Source organism: Lepidochelys kempii, chromosome 9 (genome assembly GCF_965140265.1).
Source record: "Lepidochelys kempii isolate rLepKem1 chromosome 9, rLepKem1.hap2, whole genome shotgun sequence".
NCBI lineage: Eukaryota > Metazoa > Chordata > Testudines > Cheloniidae > Lepidochelys > Lepidochelys kempii.
The window spans coordinates 515,732-541,556 of NC_133264.1; the positions used below are offsets into that span (position 1 = coordinate 515,732).

At 40.5% G+C, this 25,825-nt stretch overlaps 1 protein-coding gene across 34 annotated transcripts in view; it reads right to left on the reverse strand.

Moving 5' to 3' along the window:
* Positions 1 to 25,825, reverse strand: part of DLG1 (discs large MAGUK scaffold protein 1) — a 441,602-nt gene that overhangs the window by 333,353 nt on the left and 82,424 nt on the right. For all 34 annotated transcript variants that reach the window (XM_073358919.1, XM_073358923.1, XM_073358918.1 and 31 more), the window contains one exon: positions 8,653 to 8,817. In XM_073358919.1, coding sequence (XP_073215020.1) covers positions 8,653 to 8,817 — 165 coding nt within the window. The remainder of the gene's footprint in view (positions 1 to 8,652; positions 8,818 to 25,825) is intronic.

Here is a 25,825-nt window from a genome sequence, read left to right on the forward strand (position 1 = left end):
AGTGTCTCTGGATTAAGTTTAGAAGTGTGTGCAACAAGAGTGATGTAGTGGTGGGAGTCTGCTACAGACCACCGGACCAGGGGGATGAGGTGGATGAGGCTTTCTTCCGGCAGCTCACGGAAGCTACTAGATCGCATACCCTGATTCTCATGGGTGACTTTAATTTTCCTGATATCTGCTGGGAGAGCAATACAGCGGTGCATAGACAATCCAGGAAGTTTTTGGAAAGCGTAGGGGACAATTTCCTGGCGCAAGTGCTAGAGGAGCCAACTAGGGGGGGTGCTTTTCTTGACCTGCTGCTCACAAACCGGGTAGAATTAGTGGGGGAAGCAAAAGTGGATGGGAATCTGGGAGGCAGTGACCATGAGTTGGTTGAGTTCAGGATCCTGACGCAGGGAACAAAGGTAAGCAGCAGGATACGGACCCTGGACTTCAGGAAAGCAGACTTCGACTCCCTCAGGGAACGGATGGCCAGGATCCCCTGGGGGACTAACTTGAAGGGGAAAGGAGTCCAGGAGAGCTGGCTGTATTTCAAGGAATCCCTGTTGAGGTTACAGGGACAAACCATCCCGATGAGTCGAAAGAATAGTAAATATGGCAGGCGACCAACTTGGCTTAATGGTGAAATCCTAGCGGATCTTAAACATAAAAAAGAAGCTTACAAGAAGTGGAAGGTTGGACATATGACCAGGGAAGAGTATAAAAATATTGCTCGGGCATGTAGGAATGTTATCAGGAGGGCCAAATCGCACCTGGAGCTGCAGCTAGCCAGAGATGTCAAGAGTAACAAGAAGGGTTTCTTCAGGTATGTTGGCAACAAGAAGAAAGCCAAGGAATGTGTGGGCCCCTTACTGAATGAGGGAGGCAACCTAGTGACAGAGGATGTGGAAAAAGCTAATGTACTCAATGCTTTTTTTGCCTCTGTTTTCACTAACAAGGTCAGCTCCCAGACTGCTGCGCTGGGCATCACAAAATGCGGAAGAGATGGCCAGCCCTCTGTGGAGATAGAGGCGGTTAGGGACTATTTAGAAAAGCTGGACGTGCACAAGTCCCTGGGGCCGGACGAGTTGCATCCGAGAGTGCTGAAGGAATTGGCGGCTGTGATTGCAGAGCCACTGGCCATTATCTTTGAAAACTCGTGGCGAACCGGGGAAGTCCCGGATGACTGGAAAAAGGCTAATGTAGTGCCAATCTTTAAAAAAGGGAAGAAGGAAGATCCTGGGAACTACAGGCCAGTCAGCCTCACCTCAGTCCCTGGAAAAATCATGGAGCAGGTCCTCAAAGAATCAATCCTGAAGCACTTGCATGAGAGGAAAGTGATCAGGAACAGCCAGCATGGATTCACCAAGGGAAGGTCATGCCTGACTAATCTAATCGCCTTTTATGATGAGATTACTGGTTCTGTGGATGAAGGGAAAGCAGTGGATGTATTGTTTCTTGACTTTAGCAAAGCTTTTGACACGGTCTCCCATAGTATTCTTGTCAGCAAGTTAAGGAAGTATGGGCTGGATGAATGCACTATAAGGTGGGTAGAAAGCTGGCTAAATTGTCGGGCTCAACGGGTAGTGATCAATGGCTCCATGTCTAGTTGGCAGCCGGTATCAAGTGGAGTGCCCCAAGGGTCGGTCCTGGGGCCGGTTTTATTCAATATCTTCATAAATGATCTGGAAGATGGTGTGGATTGCACTCTCAGCAAATTTGCGGATGATACTAAACTGGGAGGAGTGGTAGATACGCTGGAGGGGAGGGATAGGCTACAGAAGGACCTAGACCAATTGGAAGATTGGGCCAAAAGGAATCTGATGAGGTTCAATAAGGATAAGTGCAGGGTCCTGCACTTAGGACGGAAGAACCCAATGCACAGCTACAGACTAGGGACCGAATGGCTAGGCAGCAGTTCTGCAGAAAAGGACCTAGGGGTGACAGTGGACGAGAAGCTGGATATGAGTCAGCAGTGTGCCCTTGTTGCCAAGAAGGCCAATGGCATTTTGGGATGTATAAGTAGGGGCATAGCGAGCAGATCGAGGGACGTGATCGTTCCCCTCTATTCGACATTGGTGAGGCCTCATCTGGAGTACTGTGTCCAGTTTTGGGCCCCACACTTCAAGAAGGATGTGGATAAATTGGAGAGAGTCCAGCGAAGGGCAACAAAAATGATTAGGGGACTGGAACACATGAGTTATGAGGAGAGGCTGAGGGAGCTGGGATTGTTTAGCCTGCAGAAGAGAAGAATGAGGGGGGATTTGATAGCTGCTTTCAGCTACCTGAAAGGGGGTTCCAAAGAGGATGGATCTAGACTGTTCTCAATGGTAGCAGATGACAGAACGAGGAGTAATGGTCTCAAGTTGCAGTGGGGGAGGTTTAGATTGGATATTAGGAAAAACTTTTTCACTAAGAGGGTGGTGAAACACTGGAATGCGTTACCTAGGGAGGTGGTAGAATCTCCTTCCTTAGAGGTTTTTAAGGTCAGGCTTGACAAAGCCCTGGCTGGGATGATTTAACTGGGAATTGGTCCTGCTTTGAGCAGGGGGTTGGACTAGATGACCTTCTGGGGTCCCTTCCAACCCTGATATTCTATGATTCTATGATTCTATGATCATTACTTGTTAGGTTCACTCCCTCTGGGGCACCTGGCATTGGCCACTGTCGGTAGACAGAATACTGGGCTGGATGGACCTTTGGTCTGACCCAGTATGGCCATTCTTACGTTCTTAGCAGAACTATTTCAAATTAAGCAAACACACATGACCCAACACTCACATTGAGTTCTCTACTCCAAACAATATCTGAAATACATATTCTCTATGATGAGAGTCATTTTTATCATATTTAGTGTGAATATGGTTCTTGATGCAACTTTATAGTGACAAATCTGGGATTGTTTTGCTCTTCATTTACATCTGTTTGACTCACAGGTGTTAATTTGGGTAGATAATTTTTGAAATGTTCCCTGATGAAAGGTCTCATTCTTGCAGGATGCAGAAGAGGCTGGACACATGACATGCATAGTTAGCACAAAGGAGGTTAGTGAAATGGGAGAAAAAAGTAGCTCTCCTATGCTAACCAAGAGTTCACATCAAGAAGTTTCCTAGAATAGACAGGGCCACTGATTGAAAGAACGGATAATCCTGATTAAACTGGGATTGCAGCCTATAGCTAGATGAAACTCAGGGGCACAAATCTAGTCCAGATTCAGAATATTCTTATAAAATTCTTGAATGCATCTCTTTTTGGTGTCAAATTAATGTACATTTTTAAGATAGTTAACTAGGCTTATGTAACACATGTATGAATGGCAAGGGCAAAAGCAAACACTCAGCTGACAAGCTGTTCAAACGATGGGTGTCACAACCACATGGAATACCACTGGTTTGCTTGTAAACTAAGATTCTCAAATATCTAGCCTCTTTATCCTGCAAAATAGATACCTCTAATTATGCTGTGACTCCAAGTACCAAGAAACAGGAAAAAAGTCTATAGGTCCCTCCGCCATAAAAAGGATGATCCATCCATCACCTCTGCTGCTGAAAAACAGATAAGGAATGTCGAAGTATAGACACACCCTATGAAGTTATAATTTGGAAGCCTCCACTGAAACCATTAATAATCATGTAAAACGATCTCTTTTTGAACTGGATACTCTTACATGAGATTAAATAGATCTCTGAATCCTTAAACCTCCTTCACTGAACACTCAGTTTCACCTTAAATCATAGACTCAGAAATGTAAGGCTGGAAGGTATCTCAAGAGATCATCTGTTCAGTCCCCCACACTCAGGCAGGACTAATTAAACCTATACCACTAAGATACCTTAAGCTGTGCACAAACACCTGTAAGCCACGCAGCAGACTATTTAGTACCGCACAAGCACTCAGGGAACCCGCCCAAGGACCTGCCGCAGCCAAGGAGCGGCCGGGGGAGGGGTGCCCCTTCCCCGGCCCCAACTTTGCTGAGGTGCGGCCCAGACCCAGACCCAGCCGCGGATGGAGTACCCGGACCTGCTGGAGCGGAGCAGTCCACACCCAGCCTTATCATAGAACCATAGAATCATAGAAGATTAGGGTTGGAAGAGACCTCAGGAGGTCATCTAGTCCAAACCCTTCTGCTCAAAGCAGAACCAATCCCCAACTAAATCATCCCAGCCAGGGCTCTGTCAAGCCTGACCTTCAAAACCTCTCAGGAAGGAGATTCCACCACCTCCCTAGGTAACCCATTCCAGTGCTTCACCACCCTCCTTCTGAAATAGTGTTTCTTAATATCCAACCTTAACCTCCCACACTGCAACTTGAGACCATTGCTCCTTGTTCTGTCATCTGCCACTACTGAGAACAGCCGACCTCCATCCTCTTTGGAACCCCCCTTCAGGTAATTGAAGGCTGCTATCAAATCCCCCCTCTTCTCTTCTGCAGACTGAACAAGCCCAGTTTCCTCAAACTCTCCTCATAAGCCATGTGCCCCAGCCTCCTAATCATTTTCGTTACCTTCTTCTGGACTCTCTCCAATTTGTCTACATCCCTCCTGTAGTGGAGGGACCAAAACTGGATGCAGTACTCCAGGTGTGGCCACACCAGTGCCGAATATAGGGGAATAATCACTTCCCTCAATCTGCTGGCAATGGTCCTACTAATACAGCCCAATGTGCCGTTGGATCAGGCCCAGCCTTGGCCAGGGCGGCCCGGCCTGGCCCAGCCCCCCGGACCTGCTGGGGCGGCGCAGGTGGACTGTCCCGGGCCCAGCCACAGGCAGCTCGGCCCCGTTCTGCCCCAGGCATGGCTGGGGCTGCTCTCCCCTGGCATGCTGGAGCTGGGGGAGGGGTTCTTATCCTGCAGGGTCCTTACTGTAATGACAACCTCACTACCGTAGCTCATCTCGGGGCCAAACCCTCTCAGACTACTGTATACTACACCGCTAAATTCTAGTTAAATTTCAAACGATAGAACAGGCTAGTTACCTTCAGTGGACACAAAGAACAATTGATCACGGTCCTCTTTATCAAAGCCCTTAACATATTTGAAAACTAATCATGACCCCTTTCAGTCTTCTTTTCTCAAGACTAAGCATTCCCACTTTTTTTAAACCTGCTCTCCGAGGTCAGATTTTCTAAATCTTTTATCATTTTCATTGCTCTCCTCTGGACTCTCCAATTTGTCCACATCTTTCCTAAAATATTGCACCCAGAACTGGACACAGCAATCCAGCTGAGGCCTGACCAGTGCTAAGTAGGTTGGGACAATTACGTCCTGTGTCTTACAAACACTTCTGCTAATACACACCCGATGATATTAGCCTTTTTCACATACTGCAGCACATTGTTGACTCATTCAACTGCGATCCACTAAAACCCCCAGATCCTTTTCAGCAGTACTACTGATTCCCCATTTTGTACTTGTGCATTTGATTTTTCCTTTCCAAGTGTCACACTTTGCACTTGTTTTTATTGAATTTCATCTTGATTTCAGACCAATTCTCTAATACATTAAGGTCATTTTGAAATCTAGTCCTGGCCTCCACAGTGCTATCAACTGCTCCCAACTTGGTGCCATCCACAAGCTTTATAAGCATACTCTCCACTCCATTATGCAAGTTATTAATAAAAATATTGACTAGTACCAGACTCAGAACCAACCCCTGAGGAACCCCACTAGACACATACCCCCCCCCCCAGTTTGACAGTGAACTATTAATAACAATAGTCCTCAACCCACGGCCCGCATGCAGTCCAATTAGCACAAAGCTGCAGCCCCGCTGTATGCTAAAGACTGCCCAAGTGTCAACTGCAGCAGGATCTAGGGTCCTGGCTGCCCAGCCCAGTGGGGTCCAGGGTCGAGAGTCAGAGCTGCTGCCTGGTCCCATACAACAAGGTCCAGGTCGGGGCTGCCAGAGGCTCCAGGTTGTGGTTGGGGCTGCAGCACAGCCCTTCACAGCTGGGTCCGGGTTCGGGTTGCTGCCCAGCTGACCTACCAACCAGCCCCGTGCCCAGGACTCCGCTCCTGGCCTCACTCTGTTGAGGGGTCTCTGGGTGGGGGAGGGCATAGGGGTCTGTGGGAGGGCTTGGGGAGACACTGTGGTTCTCAACCTGTGGCTCAGGTAACACATTCATAGATATTAAGGTCGGAAGGAAACACCATGATTATCTAGTCCGACCTCCTGCACAATACAGACCACAGAATCTCACCCACCCACTCCTGTGATAAACCTATGTCTGAGCTATTGAAGTCCTCAAACCATGGTTTAAAGACTTCAAGGAGCAGAGAATCCTCCAGCAAGTGACCTGTGCCCCATGCTACAGAGGAAGACGAAAAACCTCCAGGGCCTCTTCCAATCTGCCCTGGAGGAAAATTCCTTCCCGACCCCAAATATGGTGATCAACTGAACCCTGAGCATATGGGCAAGATTCACCAGCCAGATACCCAGGAAAGAATTCTCTGTAGTAACTCAGATCCCACCCCATCTAACATCCCATCACAGGCCATTGGGCCTATTTACCATGAATATTTAAAGATCAATTAGAATATTTAAAGATCATTGCATCCCACAATGATAAATAAGTTGAGAACCACTGATTAATAACTACTCTTGAGTACACTTTCAACCAGTTGTGCACTCATCTTTTAGTAATTTCATCTAGACCACATTGCCCTAGTTTGCTTATGAGAATGTCTCGTGGGACTGCGTCAAAAGCCTTATTAAAAAAATCAAGATACATCACATCCATAACTTCCACACACTTCAGTAGGCCAGGAAATTTGATTGATTTGTCATGATCTGCTGGACTATTCCATATAACCCTATTATAGGTTTAATAATTTCTTCCAGTATCTTTCCAGATATCAAAAGTTAGACTGTCTGAGCAGTCACATTTAATTTAGAAGCAAGTGACATACAAAATATTATTCTTTTTTTAACTTCTAAACTAGCTGTTGCTGTCAGACCACTGAAGGAGCAAATTCTCTACATTGCTACATTTATCAATAGCAGATTGCACTTGCCACAAAATTGAGAGCCATTTTCTCATAATTTTTTTTCTTTTAAACCCAGCGGGGTTTTGTAAAATGGAAAAAGACTTAGGTGGATTAGGAACATGATGACTTTTTAATCAGTATTAAATAAACTCTTAAACCAAATTTTGTACTTGGATTTTCCTAAATTTCCCCTTTCATATGTTTTTTCTAAGATGACTGCTATGACTCAGATTAGGTTATCCATATCTCTCTTTGTAACTAAGATAAACTGCTCCTTGTTAAGCAAAAAAAAACCCACCTGGGTAAGCTGACAAGGCTGCTCTTCCTCCTATGAAACTGATATGCTTCTTCACAGAAAAAAAGCCTCCACTCTACTTAGACAACTAAATGTATCTTGCATGTCTCAGCTCTTCACAAAGCCCACTACACTGAGCCATATATTTTGTTCAAGGTTATAGCAATGCATGGTACAGTGCAATAAAATCTACTTTTCACAGAGACTGGTTTTATGACCGTCTGCAGTATCACTATGAAGAAAGAGTGAAGTATGATTATGCAACACAGACAAGCCATGTTCGTATCTAACAGTACATTCTCAAACTGTTTAGAAGAGGAAGGTACATCTAAAGTTCTGAATGCATTCAGTTTTGACAGTTCAAACACAGTAACTTTGCTGTTAAAGAGACACTGCTCCTATCAGAATGATAACATGCAACATTTTTATGCCCCTTCCCTGCACCAGTTTCACAACATCCTTTTAAAAATGTGGACAGCTGAACCACACATAGTACTCCAGTACTAGTTTCACCAATGCCATATAAAAAGGTAAAATCACCTCCTTACTCATACTGACTACTCACCGTTCATATCTAAGGATTGCATAATAGTCCTTTTTGCCACAGCACCATGATGGCTGCTCATTTTCAGTTTCCTGCCCATTATGATCTCTAAATCCTTTTCAAGTCACTAGTTTCCATGCTACTCCCGCAGTCTGTAGGTACAGTCCGCATTCTCTGTTCCTACATATACAACTTCGCATTTGACTGTATTAAAATACCATTTTGTTTGAAAGGACCCTGCTTAGCAATTGATCCAGATCATTCTGTGCTACTGCCCTCTTCTCAGCATTATTAACCATGCTGCCAACCTTTGCACAACCCACAAATTTTATGAGCAATGATTTTATATTTACTTGCACAACGTTGATAAAAACATTGAACAGCATCAGACCTAGAACTGATTCCTAGGGAAACTCACTAGAAACCCTCCCATTCAATGATGATTTTCCCATGACAACTGCTTTTTGAGATCTGTCAGTTAGCCAGTTTTGATCCTTTTAACATGTGTTTACTGATGTTTTGTTTTTTAATAATTTTTTCACTCCGCATGTTATGTTACTAAGTTAAACACCTTACAAACGTCTAAGTATATTTCCACTGAATGCATCCAATGAAGTGAGCTGTAGCTCACAAAAGCTTATGCTCAAATAAATTTGTTAGTCTCTAAGGTGCCACAAGTACTCCTTTTCCTACTTCAACATAGTTACCTTTATCAACTACATCTGTAATCTCTTAAAAAAAAGAGGTTTGTCAAACAAGACCTATTTTCCAAAATACCATAAGTTGTTAAAGCAATAATTCATTGCCTCAAACACCTATTTAAAATAGTTTACATTAAAAAAATCCCTACCTTTACTGGTGAAATGTGACAGTGCGAAACAAATCCATGTATATTTTCAATCTGTGATAGGTTCTTCTCTGATACATGAACCAACTCTGGACCAGTCACCTCACTGGTAACGTGTGAAGAGCTATGCTCCTGTGAAGGTGTATCTTCATCCTGACACCGATATTTCTGTAGAATATACAAAAATTTCATTTTAAATATTAGCCCCATACAGATGGTTACACAAACAAAAGAATTCTTAGGAAAATTACTGTGGTAGATAGAGTAGGAGTGCTCTGGTGCCAATTCCACTATTCAGAGATCAAAGTACATTAAATTCAAAGGAATACCATCAACTTAAACATCATGTCTAATGTTTTATCTACTACTGTTACAAGCAACCTCTAAAATTCCTGTAACCAAAGACCTGTTTGTTTTCTTTGTGTATTTGACAGCAATTTGCATATAAGTACATTTCACTATCTCCCTGGCATAGTCAGTTTCCCCCTTATTTGTGAAATCTTTCACACAGCAAAAAAGGATTGAAAAATATTTTTAACATAGGAAAATGATCATAACACAAAAATCAACAGGGGATTCAGATATTGGGATAGTAACAAACTACTTTTAATTCTTTTTTTAGAACTTGGTAGATTTCAAATTCATGGTGTTCATTTAATGTTAAACATTTTTAGATTAAAATATAGTGGAAGGATAACTATTCTAGCCTTCATCTTCTCAAAATACATTTTTCCATGAAGATTACAAACTTTAGCCTTCCCAACAGAAAAACAAATTCATACATGCACTGCAAAAAATATTCTAAGCCCCCAATAATACTTACAAACCAAAGCAAACACATTATCTTGTTGCCATTATTCTTGTCCTCCCTTCCTCCCAGGTTTTAATCATTTATTTTAGATAATAAACTTTTCAGGTCATGAAATCTGTCTTTCAGTTACCCACTTGAACCACAGACATTTATGATACTAAATAATAGTGCTAAATTGTAAATTGTATCTCCCAGACTTTTTCTAAGTCAGCAACAAATAAGTATACTTTTGTTTTCAAATTTTTCACGCAAATGAAGCACTAAGGAAAGCTGAACAAATAAATCCTATCTATTCACAGACTGGTACAGCACTAGTGCAAGCTTATTTAGTGCCGTACTGAAATGTCTCAGCATTGCCATAGAACGACTACAACTCAGTTGCCCACTTTTAGTCTTGGCTTCTCTGCCAAGGCTCCGAATAAAGATGACTATTAGCCCTAAGTGTAATCGTGGGTTTTAGAAATGGACAAACCACCAATTCATTTCCCCATGAAGCCGCTAAACGGTAGCAACTTTCTCACTACTTACCTGGCCAGGATGTTAACCAGTGGCTTAAATATAAAGAAGTTATTTCCAGTTTCCTGAACTGTAAGTCCCCAAAAAGCCTACTTTTCACCATGCTTTTGAGTTTCTTTTGTCACAGAAAGTTGTCATTTTCCTAATTTTCTAGACTAAGTACATTTATCTAATATGACTTAGTCGTGTGTCCATAAGAAGCACTTCAAACTAACTGCCATTTTGAGTTTGCCAAACTTAACACTCTTACAAATCTGTTTTACCCGATTACAATGAAAGCTTAGCAAGGACTAATGTTTCTTCTGTCCACCACGTTAAACTAACATGAAAAATTAAACTTTCTAAGTTCCTTATAAGCAAAATAAGCATTAAACGTTGTTTCTGCTATAAACGAGGTCTATTTCCAATTAAAATGAGGCTAAACATTTTTCAAATAAATTGTAAGTGTCCAAATAATAGATACTTTAGTTTCTTAAAAATCTACAATAGTTGTATTAGGATTATATTTTTGAAAAGCCATTACAGCTATAAACTTGAGAGTATCTGAAAATAATATACCACAGAGAGAGGAAATAAAAACCTCACACCACACACACAACTAACTGGATCTTTCAGTACAGCAGCCGGTTTCAGATTATCAATTTTTAACTTTAAAATTCATTTCCAAGAATTAGCAATAGCATCAGAAAATACTGGAATTTCCCTCTTACACAGCCACACATGAAAAACACCCAAGCAACATCTACCCTCACTACTGTCCTTCATGTGATAATGAAAAAGATTCTAATATTTCATGTCTACAAAGTTTACTAGATGCATAAATTAAATTAGGAAAGCAATAAAAAACAAAAAACTGACTCAACTGATCAATACATAAGTTACCACGTACGACAGAGTTTAAATGTTCAAAAAAAAATTTCTACGGACTTCTCCATACAGAACAGAACACCAGCCATACTGGGTCAGACCAAAGGTTCATCTAGCCCAGTATCCTGTCTTCCAATAATGGCCAATGCCAGGCCCCAGAGAGAATGAACAGAACAGGTAATCATCACATCAGTGATCCATCCCATCGCCCATTCCCAGCTTCTGGCAACCAGAGGCTAAGGACACCATCCCTGCCCATTCTGGCAAATAGCCATTGATGGACCTATCCTCCATGAACTTATCTAGGTCTTTTTTGAACCCTCTTATAGTCTTGGCCTTCACAACATCCTCTGGCAAGGAGTTCCACAGCATTACTGTGCATTGTGTAAAAAATACTTCCCTTTGTTTTTAACCTGCTGCCTGTTAATTTCATTTTGTGACACCTAGTTCTTGTGTTATGAGAAAGGAGTAAATAAGATGTTTCATACCCCTAATTATTTTGTTGCCCTTTTCTGAATCTTTTCCTATTCCAATATATCTTTTTTGAAATGGGGCGACCACACCTGCACACAGGATTCAAGATGTGGGTGTACCATTGATTTATAGAGGCAATAATATATTTTCTGTGTTATTATCTATTCCTTTCTTAATTATTCCCAACATTCTGTTCACTTTTTTGACTGCCGCTGCACACTGAGTGGATGTTTTCAGAGAACTCTCCACAATAACTCCAAGATCTCTTTCTTGAGTAGTAACAGCTAATTTAGACCCCTATCATTTTATATGTATAGTTGGGATTTATGTTTTCCAATGTGCCTTACTTTGCATTCCTCAACATTAAATTTCATCTGCCATTTTGTTGCCCAGTCACCCAGTTTTGTGAGATCCCTTTGTACTTCTTCGCAGTGTGCCTGGGACTTAATTATCTTAAGTAGTTTTGTATCATCTGCAAATTTTGCCACCTCACAGTATACCTCTTTTTCCAGCTCATTTATGAATATGTTGATTAGGACTGGCCCCAGTACAGACCTCTGGGGGACACCATTATTTACCCCTCTCCATTCTGAAAACTGACTGTTTATTCCTACCCTTGGTTTCTTATCTTTTAACAAGTTACCAATCCATGAAAGGATCTTCCCTCTTATCCCATGACAACTTAATTTACGTAAGAGACTTTGGTGAGGGACCTTGACAAAGGCTTTCCGAAAATCTAAGTACACTATATTCACTGGATCCCCCTTGTTCACAGGCTTGTTGATCTCCTCAAAGAATTCTAGTAGATTGGTGAGGCATGATTTCCCTTTACAAAAACCATGTTGACACTTCCCCAACAAATTGTTCTCATCTGTGTCTCTGACAATTCTGTTCCTTACTATATTTTTAACCAATTTCTCTGGTACTGAAATCAGACTTACTGGCCTGTAATTGCTGGGATCACCTCTGGATCCCTTTTTAAGAACTGGCATCACATTAGCTGTCCTCCAGTTATCTGGTACAGAAGCCGATTTAAATGATAGGTTACAGACTTCAGTTAGTAGTTCTGCAATTTCACATTTGAGTTCCTTCAGAACTCTTTGGTGAATACCATCTGGTCCTGGTGACTTATTACTGTTTAATTTATCTATTTGTTCCAAAACCTTCTCTAATGACACCTCAGTCTGAGATAGTTCCTCAGGATTTGTCACCTAAAAAGAATGGCTCAGGTGCTGAAATCTCCCACATACTCAGCTGTGAAGACCGAAGCAAAGAATTCATTTAGTTTCTCCACAATGGCCTTATTGTCCTTGAATGCTCCTTTGGCATCTCCATTGTCCAGTGGCCCCGCTGCTCTGCGAGTGCATTACTACGCCATTCAAAGCTGATAAAGAAGGACCAATTATGATTTTTAGTTAAATCAGTGTAAGTGATCAAATTCAGGTCCAGTAAGGGGAGAAATAAGAAATGTTGAAATGTTGAAATGAAGAAGGGACTTCCGAAGAAGGAATATGACTAGGATAATAGGTACAGGTATATCCTATATGAAAACAGGTATATCCTATATGAAAACTAACTCAGTCCTACTTCATGTTCAGCAAGTCGCTCAGACAAACAAGTTTGTTTACATTTGCAGGAGATAATGCTGCCTGTTTCTTGTTTACAATGTCACCTGAAAGTGAGAACAGGCGTTCTCGTGGCACTGTTGTAGCCAGCATCGCTAGGCATTTACATGCCAGATGTGCTAAAGATTCATATATGCCTTCATGCGTCAAACACCATTCCAGAGGACACACGTCCATGCTGATAAGTTGTGCTCGATAATGATCCAAAGCAGAACGGACCAATGCATGTTCATTTTCATCATCTGAGTCAGATGCCACCAGCATGAAAGCATGTCCTGTGGAATGGTGGCTGCAGCATGAAGCAGCATACGAATGTTTAGCATATCTGGGATGTAAATACTTTGCAATACCGGCTACAAAAGTGCCATGCGAATGCCTGTTCTCACTTTCAGGTGACATTGTAAATAAGAAGCAAGAAGCAGTATTTCCCATAAATGAACAAAGACATATCTTAGCGATTGCCTGAACAAGAAGTAGGACTGAAGGACTTGTAGGCTCTGAAGTTTTTCATTGTTTTGTTTTGAGTGCAGTTATGTAACAAAAATAATCTACATTTGTAAGTCACACTTTCCTGATAAAGAGATTGCACTACAGTACTTTTATGAGGTGACTTGAAAAAAACTATTTCGTTTTTTATCATTTTAACAGTGCAAATATCTGTAATCAAAAATAATATAAAGTGAGCACTGTACTTTGTCTTCTGTGCTGCAATAGAAATCAATATACTTGAAAATATAGGAAAACATCAAAAAATATTTAATTAATTTCAATTGGTATTCTGTTGTATAATAGTGCGATTAATGGCAATTAATAAACTGTGATTAATCAACAGCCCTAATATATATATATAAATATTATATAAATAAAAGGTATGGAGAACCAATTATAAACAGAGTAATACTACAAAACTTCACAGTGGTCAGACTTCTTACAAATAGGCTTTGTCTGCAATCAAACATAATAAAAAGATTACAACAGACTCCGCACTAAGGGGGATGATATTAAAAGCAGGTGGAGAGGTTACTGTGACAACCTGTATGCCTCACCAGTGTCATTCATAATTCAGGAAAACAGAAAAGCGTGGACCCAGAGCAGGAACCATCAATCCTGCGAGAGTACATGATACATGTTTTATGTAAATGAAACCATCTGGTATAGATAAAGTATCTGCAGAACTGTTAAAAGCAACTGGTGAATGTGGTACTGATCTTATGCAAAAAATTTGTAATGATGTATGGATGACTAGAAATTGGCCAGAAGACTGGACAAAGGGAATTTTTCTGTCCTTATCAAAGAAGGGAGACCTAATAGAGTAGTAACTATTGTACCAGCTCCCTCACATTGCACAAAAGCAAAGTTCTGCTCTACATAATCCAGGATTGCATGAAAGCACAACTACCACTACAAGAAGCTGGTTTCAGAAAAAGTCAAGATACATGTAACCAAATCACGAATATCCACCACATAATTTAAAAATGCAGAGAGTGTACAAATTGCCCATAAATCATGTGCTTCACTGGCTACTCAAAAGTGTACGGTATCACCCAACATGATCATCTTTGGAGGACACTGGTAGACAAGGGGATTCCAAAGCATATCATTGAATTCATCGCAAGTCTCTACCACTGCCAACAGACCATGATGTGAACAGCAGTACGTGACAGTAAGTAGTTTCCATTAGGCAAGGTGATGTGAAATAAGGGCATATTTTATAAGCATCTAACATATACACATAATTTAATGCGAAACAAGACTTGCAAGATTTTTGACAAAATGAAAGGAGCTGGGATCTCCACTGGCAAACACATCTCAACAGACCTCAGATATACTGATGACACAGTGCTCTTTGCCACAATCACTGAGGCAATGTAACAAATGTTGGCGTATGTAAAAAACAGTTAGTGAGGAATATGAATTATTCCTGAATGTGATAAGAACAAAATGCATGTACATTGACATGACTAAAAAAATGCACGTGGATATCACGATTAATAGACAAGCTGTAGAAGCAATAAACGAGTTTAAAAATATTTGGGATCATATATAGCCAACCAAGGAGGCTATTCCAAAGAAATCAGAAGACACCTAGGGATGGATCATTCAGCTATGGCCTCCCTTAAGTAAGTGTGGAAAAAACTGTGGACCCTTGAAATGTACACGGTGCACCTGGGAAAAACCTAACTTTTTCCACAATTTATGTATGTGAATCCTGGGAAGTTAAGGCTGGTGACAAGAAGAAAATATTTTAAAAGTTATGATGCCAGTGAAGACTCATGTGCATCTCCAGAACAGAAAAACGACTAATGCTTATGTTAGAAATAATCAGCATGGATTTGATTTAAATCAAATTATGATTTAAATCCAATTGAATTAAATCACTAGTCAGGAAGACTCGATTTAATCATGGATTTCTACATAAAAGTGAATACTTGTTGGTTGTTATGACCTTAATACATATTCTTCACAACTCAGAGATAGATGTAGGTTTCATTTTTAGAAGGTACACACAATACATTTTTAAAGTGATTTATTATGAAAACTTTTCAGATTAGTTTTACAGTTGTATCACAAAATGAATGATTGTTTGGTTATTTCATATACCAAAGGTAACTGAAGCAGATATTTATGAAGTCATTGGGAGGTGAACTATCTCCAATTCAACAGGTTAATCATTAATGTTTGGAGGATTTTCTTGCCATGCTCTTTTAGGAGAACATCGCCAAACAGACATTGAAATTGTTTCATTTAACTAAAACAACAACGTTATATATTCTGGATTTTTTTTTCAACAGCAAACAGAGTATTTTAACAAAACAAGTATATGAATTTTTGAATTTAGTTAAACATTCCAGTTCTTTAAAATGAGGTTTGTTTTTCTTCAAATTGTTTTTAACTAAAATAGTTAAATGAAATATTTTATAAAAAACAAACAAAAATTAAATCGACTATATCAGCCAGGTCAACATGAGAAACTTTAAATATTGGCTTCTGCAGCTAACTCAGTCGTCTTCATCATCATTTTCCTGTTTGTTCATAAACTGGAAAAGAAAAACCACATTTCCTGCTTTTTCAAGTCCCAAACAATTTCTCAATTTGGAATGAATTACTCCAAAGGAAGAAAATATTCTTTCTGCACCAGCAGAAGAAGCTACTGCTGTTCAAAGTGAGATGATCACTTCAACGGTCTCTGAATCCAAATGCTTAAGTGACTTTCACCAATTCACTGATGTGACTGTCTTTAAAACATCATCAGCAAACATATATTTCTTGAATGGTTCACCCTTACCTCTGAAGTTTATTATAGTTGACTTTATGGAGGGATCATTGCTGGATGTCCATGTCATAGCCAACTCCTCTTCTTCAGCAGTTAAAGTTTGACCCTGGTACCGAGTATTGAGAATATTTGCAAGAAAATGAGCTGGAGATAGTGCTTGTCCCATTCGTTTTTTTAATGCTTGTAATTTAACTCTGTCATTGCAGATTTCTCTTTTTAAGATCTCACTCGGTTCCTTCCAAATTTCAACAGCATCAGCAATAAAACATCTATTTCCCTGCATTTTGTGCAAGGCTACAGAAATAGGCTTCAAAGTACTCAGCGTGTGTTCGACATTTCTCTTAAACCCAATGATGAGAACTCTGGCTATAACAGTGCCATCTATTTTTTCACGACTTTGTTCACAAACGATCATCAGATTAGGCCAGTTCTTGATACAGTGCTCAGAACAGTCCACTACTGAGTTCCATCACACATCTTGTGGGACAGTTAGCTTGGTTCCTCCCGCTTTTTTCAGAGTAGCTGCTGCAAAGTGGTTGTTACGGAAGTATTTTGCAATTTCGGCATTAGCCTTTATTTCTGGAACACTGAAGACTTTGACTAGGAGGTGCATCAAATGAGCACTGCAACCGTATGTTATTAGCTTGCAACTCTCTTCTAAACAATTTCTTCTCATCTAGGATACATTTGCAGCACTGTCTGTGACCAAGCTGCATACTAGACATTTGAATTTTTTTTCCCACAGTTTGTTATAGCTTTTACTGCAACTTCTTTTAAGTATTCTACTGTGTGCACATTTCCTGATGTATCAATTGTTTCTGTAAGGAAAACATTCCCTTCTTCTGTCATCACACCAGCACATAGAGCAGGATCATTGTGGAAATTGCTCCATCCATCAAGACTCAGGTTAACAATTTCACCCTCCAGACCTTTTGCACACTGCTCAATTTCTCTTTCATACACTTTATCCAGCAATTTGCCAGCAATATCTGTACTGTATCCTGGGTGGACTGTATCCTGGTCTTAATGACTGAACCATGTTAATGAAGTGTGGGTTTCTCAATCACATGGAAAGGAGAGTTTGTTGCACAAACAAATCAGGCAATTTTTTCATCAATTACCTCTTTTTGTAATCTGCAGGTTCTTATCACAAACTTATCTATGGTTGTTTCTCGATGGAGATTTTTTTTTCTTTTTCTACATGTGATATACTCTGGCTGTGTGACATACATATTGGGACTGAAACACTATCATTGCCATATAACTCTGAAACTATAGAAAATGATGGTGATCTTGAAAGTGGATAGTCTTCAGAATCCTGTATGTTGAGGATGGATTCTCCTAAACAAAGTAAGTCAATGCAGTTATTTAATTATTATTACCATACTGCTTTTAGTATTACTTGTTGCATTCACTCACACACAGTACTACTTTAAAGGTGAAATTGTAAAAGGAACATCTGCCTATTTCAGCTGTTTATTTTTTATCACAACTGCATCTAAAATGATACTACCTTAGAGGAACAACTATAATTTTTGCTCAAACATGAGAATTCAAGAATAGTCCAGAAGGAAGACAGGCAGTCCTTAAGAAAGAACTATGAAATAAAAAAGTTTACCAACCTGAAGATCCTGCATGTTCAGACATGTTCCTTTCATCATCTTCAACGCAGCTCCCTCCTGAGAAGGAACACTTCTCGTGATGTTGTTTCACTCGGGCAACTGGGCCTTGCATTTCTTTGTTGCACTGTTTGCATTTTGCATGCATGCCTGTCTTACCCACAGGTAGAGCAACTTCATTAAAATATTCCCAAACTGGGTCTCTTTTATGGCTTTCTGCCATTATAGGTTTTCCCTTCTAGTGAGAGAATGGGATGGTAGATCTCAAATCAATGAAGGCTACACTCAGAAAGACCTCAAGACTTCTGGAATGTGCTGCTCAAACACTTTCATTTTTGTTTCTACTGCCTGTCCCTCCCTTCTCACATTTATCTCCAGACTTCTTCTCCTTGTCCAGATCTATTCCACCCCCAACAATCTTCACTGAACTTTCTGAAACTTTTCACTTTTAGAGAGAGGTAAGGGATTGACTCTATGTACACATATTTGCAGAGGGACAATAGGGTTGAGGTCTGTTATTTCTCACCTCTATATATTCGTTTATTTTAAAACGTTTTTGCTGTTAACAAGCCTGATATCTCTGGAGACACAAATCCACAGTTTGAGAACTGCAAAATTAAGCATCTCTGATGGTATCTTCTAGTCTGAGCACTGAGTCCCATTGGGTAGATAGAAAGATTAACCTAAATAATCTATAAAGAAGCTCCTGGAACCTCATAAAATTGAGTCCCTAATCCATGAACTATTGGAACTCATTTACAAAATTTTTCTTAAACGTTACATGAATATATTGTCTCATACTACTGAATTAGAATTTATAATCCCTATTCCATGATGAGATATCTTTGAGCTATAGTGTATCTTAATTAAAACTATCTTTAGATACTTTTTTTCCTCAAAAAGCATTTTCTCAAACAAATCCAATTTAAATCAAACAAATCTGATTTTTTATTTTATTTTTTTAAATCATTGTTTTTTATCCACCCTGGAAAATAATACTGGAAAGAAGCAGACCCTGAAGTCGAGATCAACAGATGCAAACTGATGTACTTTGAGCACATTAGGTGTAAAGATGAGAAAGTTATGGAAGGAATGGTGGAGGATCATCATAGTAAGGGATGACCAGCGAGGAGACAGTTGTATGCCTTGTAGAAGACCACTGGAAGGTCACCAGCTGAGGGCTTGAAGTTAGCGAAGGATTGTGAAGGCTTCTGAAAATTCTACTATGACAACAATGATATTCAGACATGAATACACAGATGTGGCAACTACAGGCCAGTAAGCCTCATTTTAGTAACAGGCAAATTGGTTGAAACTATAGTAAAGAACAAAATTCTCAGACACATAGATGAACATCAGTTGTTGGGAAATAGTCAACATGGTTTTTGTAAAGGGAAATCATGCCTCACCAATCTACTAGAATTCTTTGAGGGAGTCAAAAAGCATGCGGACAAAGGAGATCCAGTGGATATAGTGTATTTAGATTTTCAGAAAGCCTTTGACAAGGTCCCTCACCAAAGGCTCTCAAACAAAATAATGTAAAATAAAAGCAGTAATGGGTTAAGAGGGAAGGTCCTCTCATGGATTGGTAACTGGTTATAAGATAGGAAACAAAGGGTAGGAATAAATGGTCAGTTTTCAGAATGGAGAGAGGTAAATAGTGGTGTCCCCCAGGGATCTGTACTGCGGCCAGTCCTATTTAACATATTCATAAACAATCTGGAAAAAGGGGTAAACAGTAAACAGTGAGGTGGCAAAATTTGCAAATGATACAAAACTACTCAAGATAGTTAAGTCCCAGGCAGACTGCGAAGAGCTACAAAGGGATCTCACAAAACTGGGTGACTGGGCAACAAAATGGCAGAAAAAATATAATGTTGAGAAATGCAAAGTAATGCACATTGAAAAACATAATCCTAACTATATATATACAATGATGGGTTTAAATTAGCTGTTTCCAAGATCTCTTCCTTGAGTGGTGTCATTGTGGATAGTTCTCTGAAATCATCCACTCAATGTGCAGCGGCATCAAAAAAGCGAACAGAATGTTGGGAATCATCAAGAAAGGGATAAATAAGAAGACAGAAAATATCATATCGCCTCTATATAAACCCACGGTATGCCCACACCTTGAATACTGCATGCAGATGTGGTCGCCCCATCTCAAAAAAGATATATTGGAATTGGAAAAGGTTCAGAAAAGGACAACAAAAAATGATTAGGGGTATAGAACGGCTTCCATATGAGGAGAGATTAATAAGACTGGGACTTTTCAGCTTGGAAAAGAGGTGACTAAGAGGGGATATGATAGAGGTCTATAAAGTCATGAGTGGTATAGAGAAAGTAAATAAGAAAGTGTTATTTACTCCTTCTCATAATACAAGAACATGGGGCCACCAAATGAAATTAATAGGTAGCAGGTTTAAAACAAACACAAGAAAGTATTTTTTCACGCAATGCACTGTCAACCTCTGGAACTCCTTGCCAGAGAGTGTTGTGAAGCCCAATATATAACGGGGTTCAAAAGGGAGCTAGATAGATTCATGGAAGATAGGTCCACCAATGGCTATTAGCCAGGATGGGCAGGAATGGTGTCCCTAGCCTCTGTTTGCCAGAAGCTGGGATTGGGTGACAGGGCATGGCTCACTTGATGATAACCTGTCTGTTCATTCCCTTTGTGGCACCTGCCATTGGCCACTGTCAGAGGACAGGATACTGGGCACGATGGACCTTGGGTCTGACCCACTATGGCTGTTCTTATGTACTTAGTACACACCGCCGCCCAACAATAAAGAGGGAATTTTGGCTAATGATGCCCAGCTCACTTTATTCTCACAAACACAGCTACGAGATGGTTAATATCGACCCACAGCAGATGGGTCAAGTGTGGTTTTACTCTGAAAAGCAATTCTAAAGGAATCATTCTTGTCAAGTTTAGGGAGCAAAGTGACAGAGAGAGAGAGGCAGAAGTTATTTTGGGGAAGTTCTATGACCTGTGTTATACAGGAGGTTAGACCAGATTATCGCAATGGTTATAAAAGGTCTTGGAATCTATGAGGAGTGGCACACACCATGTATATAAGTTGAATTAATCATACACAGGCCATACCCATAGATACTGGCACAGCAGGTATGCAGGCAGTTGAGACCCTCTGCAGCTGGAACGGAGACCTCAGCAGACAAAACCAACACCATCTGTCTCCATTCACCTTCCCTCCCAAAAAAACATGTTGGAGGCAAAAACCCCATATGTTAGAGCAGAAGGAGAAGGGTGAGGCTGCTGCCCCAATCCAACCCTCTTACAGCTCTCCTGGGCTGAAGACAGCTCTCAGTCACAAGATGAGCTCAGCCGCAGCCCAAAGAAGCTACTGCTTCCTCCATTCAAACCTAGCTGCTCCAGCCTGGTCTGAAAGCTCAGCTGTCCAGGTATATGCTTCTGAACTCTGACTGTTTATAAGATTCAGCCAGGGAGAGGACAAGACAGAACAAATAATATGGAAACAGTGATTGTGGGAAGGGAACAAAAGGCAGGTAGCCAAAAGAGACAATGACCTAGTGGGAGGTACACAACCTCAGAAAACATTCAGGTTTTATAGTTAACCATCATAATTCTCAATTATGCCATGGTGTGCAAGAGACCCAGGTGTTCCATATTTTGGGTATCTACCATACACTTTGCGCTTGTCTGTGTCCATATGCTTACAGGTTTGAAGGTTGACAGGTATTTCATCATGAAGTTAATTCCTTTCATTCTGATACATCATATAATCAAACGTTCTGCAAACTGGATTAGGCCTTCAATGACACCTGTGTAAATCTACTGAACACTAAAGGCCAAATTCTTTGCTAGCGTAAATTGGAGCAGCTCATTTGACTTCAGTGGACCTGTATCAATTTAAACTAGCAAAGAATTTTGCTCAAACTCCATCACAGATGTCACTGAAGCCATCATTTGGCCCACAGAACCTTTATGGTTGGTAGTGATGATGTATGAGAAGAAAAGAACTCAGCTTGACTCCCAAATCGAGTTCACAGGTCTGGCAGTTAGATTTTTGTTAAGTTTATAAACTGAATACATTTGATAGTAAATCAGTAAGGCAAACACGAAAAGGTATTATGGGTTTTCTACAATACCTGTTCAAAGTACAATTAATATTTTAAAGTTCTTGTACAGGATACGAGCACAATAAATGTAATGGTATTCAACTTATCCATTCAACCCATCAGAATTCACACCTTCCACAGAGTATTTGAAACCTGATACATATATCACTAAGCCCTCCCCTCCAGGGATGAAGTTTGTTTTTGTTTTTTTTAAATAACCGTTCTTTTAATGGCAAACCTCATTAAAACAGACGGCAGCAACAATCTCCACAGACAGCCGAAAACAACTGAAGTGGTTAAAACAAATAGCCTTAAATTGCAACTTCAACATAACCACATCAACAAAGAATTCAGCTTCTTGATAGACTTACGGAGACAGCAGTCCAGATGGTTCATCAAGCAGAAAGTGAATTAATCAAAATCACATGTCCTCAGCTACCAGTTGGTCCACTGACAACACAAAAGACATGCATCCAATGAAGTGGGTATTCACCCACGAAAGCTTATGCTCCAATACGTCTGTTAGTCTATAAGGTGCCACAGGACTCTTTCCTGCTTTGACAACACAAAAGAACTGTGATAATTAAAATTCTCTCAAGAATGGAAAGAATGTTACATACAATGTAATCTATCTTAAAAGTACACAGCACCCCCCCCCCCCCACATACACACACAGTAATAAATCTTTACTAAGTGTTGTGGCATCTCAGTATTAGTTGAAGAATAGCAGCTCATCTTCTGCACAAATATAAATATAAAAACAACAAAATCTCTAAAAATTAGGGCCAGAATTTTAAAAATATGGCCTTGGGTTTTTTCCATTTAACACATTTGCAACTAATGTTTTCACTCTTGCACTCAACATTATGATTTCCATGTTATCAAACAGTTCAAAAGAAAAAATGATAAACAAAAAAGAAATCAGGCAAACAGGAACATGCACACTGCAAGAAGAGGAGGGTATCCTTTTCCGTATATAAAATCAAAATCTCATTTTGGCAAGGAAGTCAGTAAGTGATCTGGGGAGGTCCGGGATGACTCATGGCGATCCCAGGAGGTCCCGGATGACTGGAAAAAGCCTAATGTAGTGCCCATCTTTAAAAAAGGGAAGAAGGAGGATCCTGGGAACTACAGGCCAGTCAGCCTCACCTCAGTCCCTGGAAAAATCATGGAGCAGATTCTTAAGGAATCAATTTTGAAGCACCTAAAGGAGAGGAAAGTGATCAGGAACAGTCAGCATGGATTCACCAAGGGAAAGTCATGCCTGACTAATCTAATTGCCTTCTATGACAAGATAACTGGCTCTGTGGATGAGGAGAAAGCAGTGGATATGTTATTCCTTGACTTTACAAGCTTTTGATACAGTCTCCTACAGTATTTTTGCCAGCAAGTTAAAGTAGTATGGCCTGAAGGAATGGACTATAAGGTGGATAGAAAACTGGCTAGATCGTCATGCTCAACGAATAGTGATAAAAGGTTCCATATCAAGTTGGCAGCCGGTATCAAGCAGAGTGCTCCAAGGGTCAGTGCTGGGTCCGGTTTTGTTCAATATCTTCATTAATGATCTGGAGGATGGTGTGGATTGCACCCTCAGAAAGTTTGCAGATGACACTAAACTTGGAGGAGTGGTGGATACGCTGGAAGGTAGGGATAGGGTACAGAGGGACCTAGACAAATTAGAGGATTGGGCCAAAAGAAATCTGATGAGGTTCAAAAAGGACAAGTGCACAGTCCTGCATTTAGGACGGAAGAATCCCATGCACCGCTACAGACGAGGGACCGAGTGGCTAGGCAGCAGTTCTGCAGGAAAGGACCTCGGGATTACAGTGGACGAAAAGCTGGATATGAGCCAACAGTGTGTCCTTGTTGCCAAGAAGGCTAATGGCATTTTGGGCTGTATAAGTAGGAACATTGCCAGCAGATCAAGGGATGTGATCATTCCCCTCTGTTCGGCCTCATCTGGAGTACTGTGTCCAGTTTTGGGCCCCACACTACAAGAAGGATGTGGAAAAATTGGAAAGAGTCCAGCGGAGGGCAACAAAAATGATTAGGAGTCTGGAGCACATGATTCATGAGGAAAGGCTGAAGGAACTGGAATGATTTAGTCTGCAGAAGAGAAGAATGAGGGGGTATCTGACAGCTGCTTTCAACTACCTGAAAGGGGGTTCCAAAGAGGATGGATCTAGACTGTTCTCAGTGATAGCAGATGACAGAACGAGGAGTAATGGTCTCAAGTTGCAGTGGGGGAGGTTTAGGTTGGCTAATAGGAAAAACTTTTTCACTAGGAGGGTGGTGAAACACTGGAATGCGTTACCTAGGGAGGTGGTGGAATCTCCTTCCTGAGATATTTTTAAGGTCAGGCTTGACAAAACCCTAGCTGGGATGATTTAGTGGGGGATTGGTCCTGCTTTGAGCAGGGGGTTGCACTAGATGACCTCCTGAGGTCCCTTCCAACCCTGATATTCTATGATTCTATGAAGTGTAAGATGAAGATAATAATCAAGCTATATGATCATCTATTAAAATCAATTTTTTTCAGAGGTCCTGATCGTTGGCAACATGTGGTACAGTGGGGGAGGGAAGGAAGGAAGGAATGGTACAATCTGGCTTTATGCCACTTGTACATGCCCCCAAAATCCCAAATCTTTGGGCTGGTTCACCGCTGGTCCAATCTGCCATTCTCACAACTGAGGATTGCCAGAACACAATGAGCCCTTTTGCCATGCTTTCAACACCCCACCCCACAGAGGGACCTGAGAGGGGATGCATCATAAAACCACATATGACAGCTCTACAACACCTGAGAATTTCACTCACACCAGAAAAATCCCCAAATAGCCTGTTTAACTGTCATTTCAACTACTTTGCACCACAGAGACACACTAACCAAAAGAGTAGAGGGGCAAAGAGCTGAACTAAAATTCCTAAAACTACCTCTACCCTTAGTTTACATTGTGTAAAAAAAATACAGTTCAGAAGGGGTCGAAGACATGATTTTACTAGACTATTTTCGCAAAGATCAGATTAATTGGCAAGTTGTGAAGGTTACGTACTCTACTTTTATACTTCAAAAAATGACTTGTTTTGGGTTTGACAGTAACAGACACAAAGTGACTGAACATGAGGTTTATCTCAGATTAGTTAGTGCCTTACTGGTTATGTCCTGTTTATATTTTCCCTAGTACGGATCCTAAAAAGCAGCAAAAAGGTGACAAAAACATCCCAAAAGCAACACTAATTCTTAAACTCTGTCTTTCAGTACAAAGACTGGGCAACAAAATGGCAGATTAAATTCAATGTTGATAAATGCAAAGTGATGCACATTGGAAAACAAACCCAACTGTACATATAAAATGATGGGGTCTAAATTAGTTGTTACCACTCAAGAAAGAGATCTTGGCGTCACTGTGGATAGTTCTCTGAAAACATCAACTCAATGTGCAGCGGGAGTCAAAAAAAGACAACAGCATGTTGGGAATCATTAAGAAAGGGACAGAAAATAAGACAGAAAATATCTTATTGCCTCTATATAAACCCATGGTACACTCACATCTTGAATACTGCATGAAGATGTGGTTGCCCAATCTCAAAAAAGATGCATTGGAATTGGAAAAGGTTCAGATAAAGGCAACAAAAATGATTAGGGGTTTGGAACAGATCCGTATGAGGAGAGATTAATAAGATTGGGACTTTTTATCTTGGAAAAGAGATGACTAAAGGGGGATATGATAGAGTTCTATAAAATCATGAGTGGTATACAGAAAGTAAATAAGGAAGTGTTATTTACTCCTTCTCATAACACAAGAACTAGGGGTCACCAAATGAAATTAACAGGCAACAGATTTAAAACCAACAAAAGGAAGTATTTATTCACAAAACGCACAGT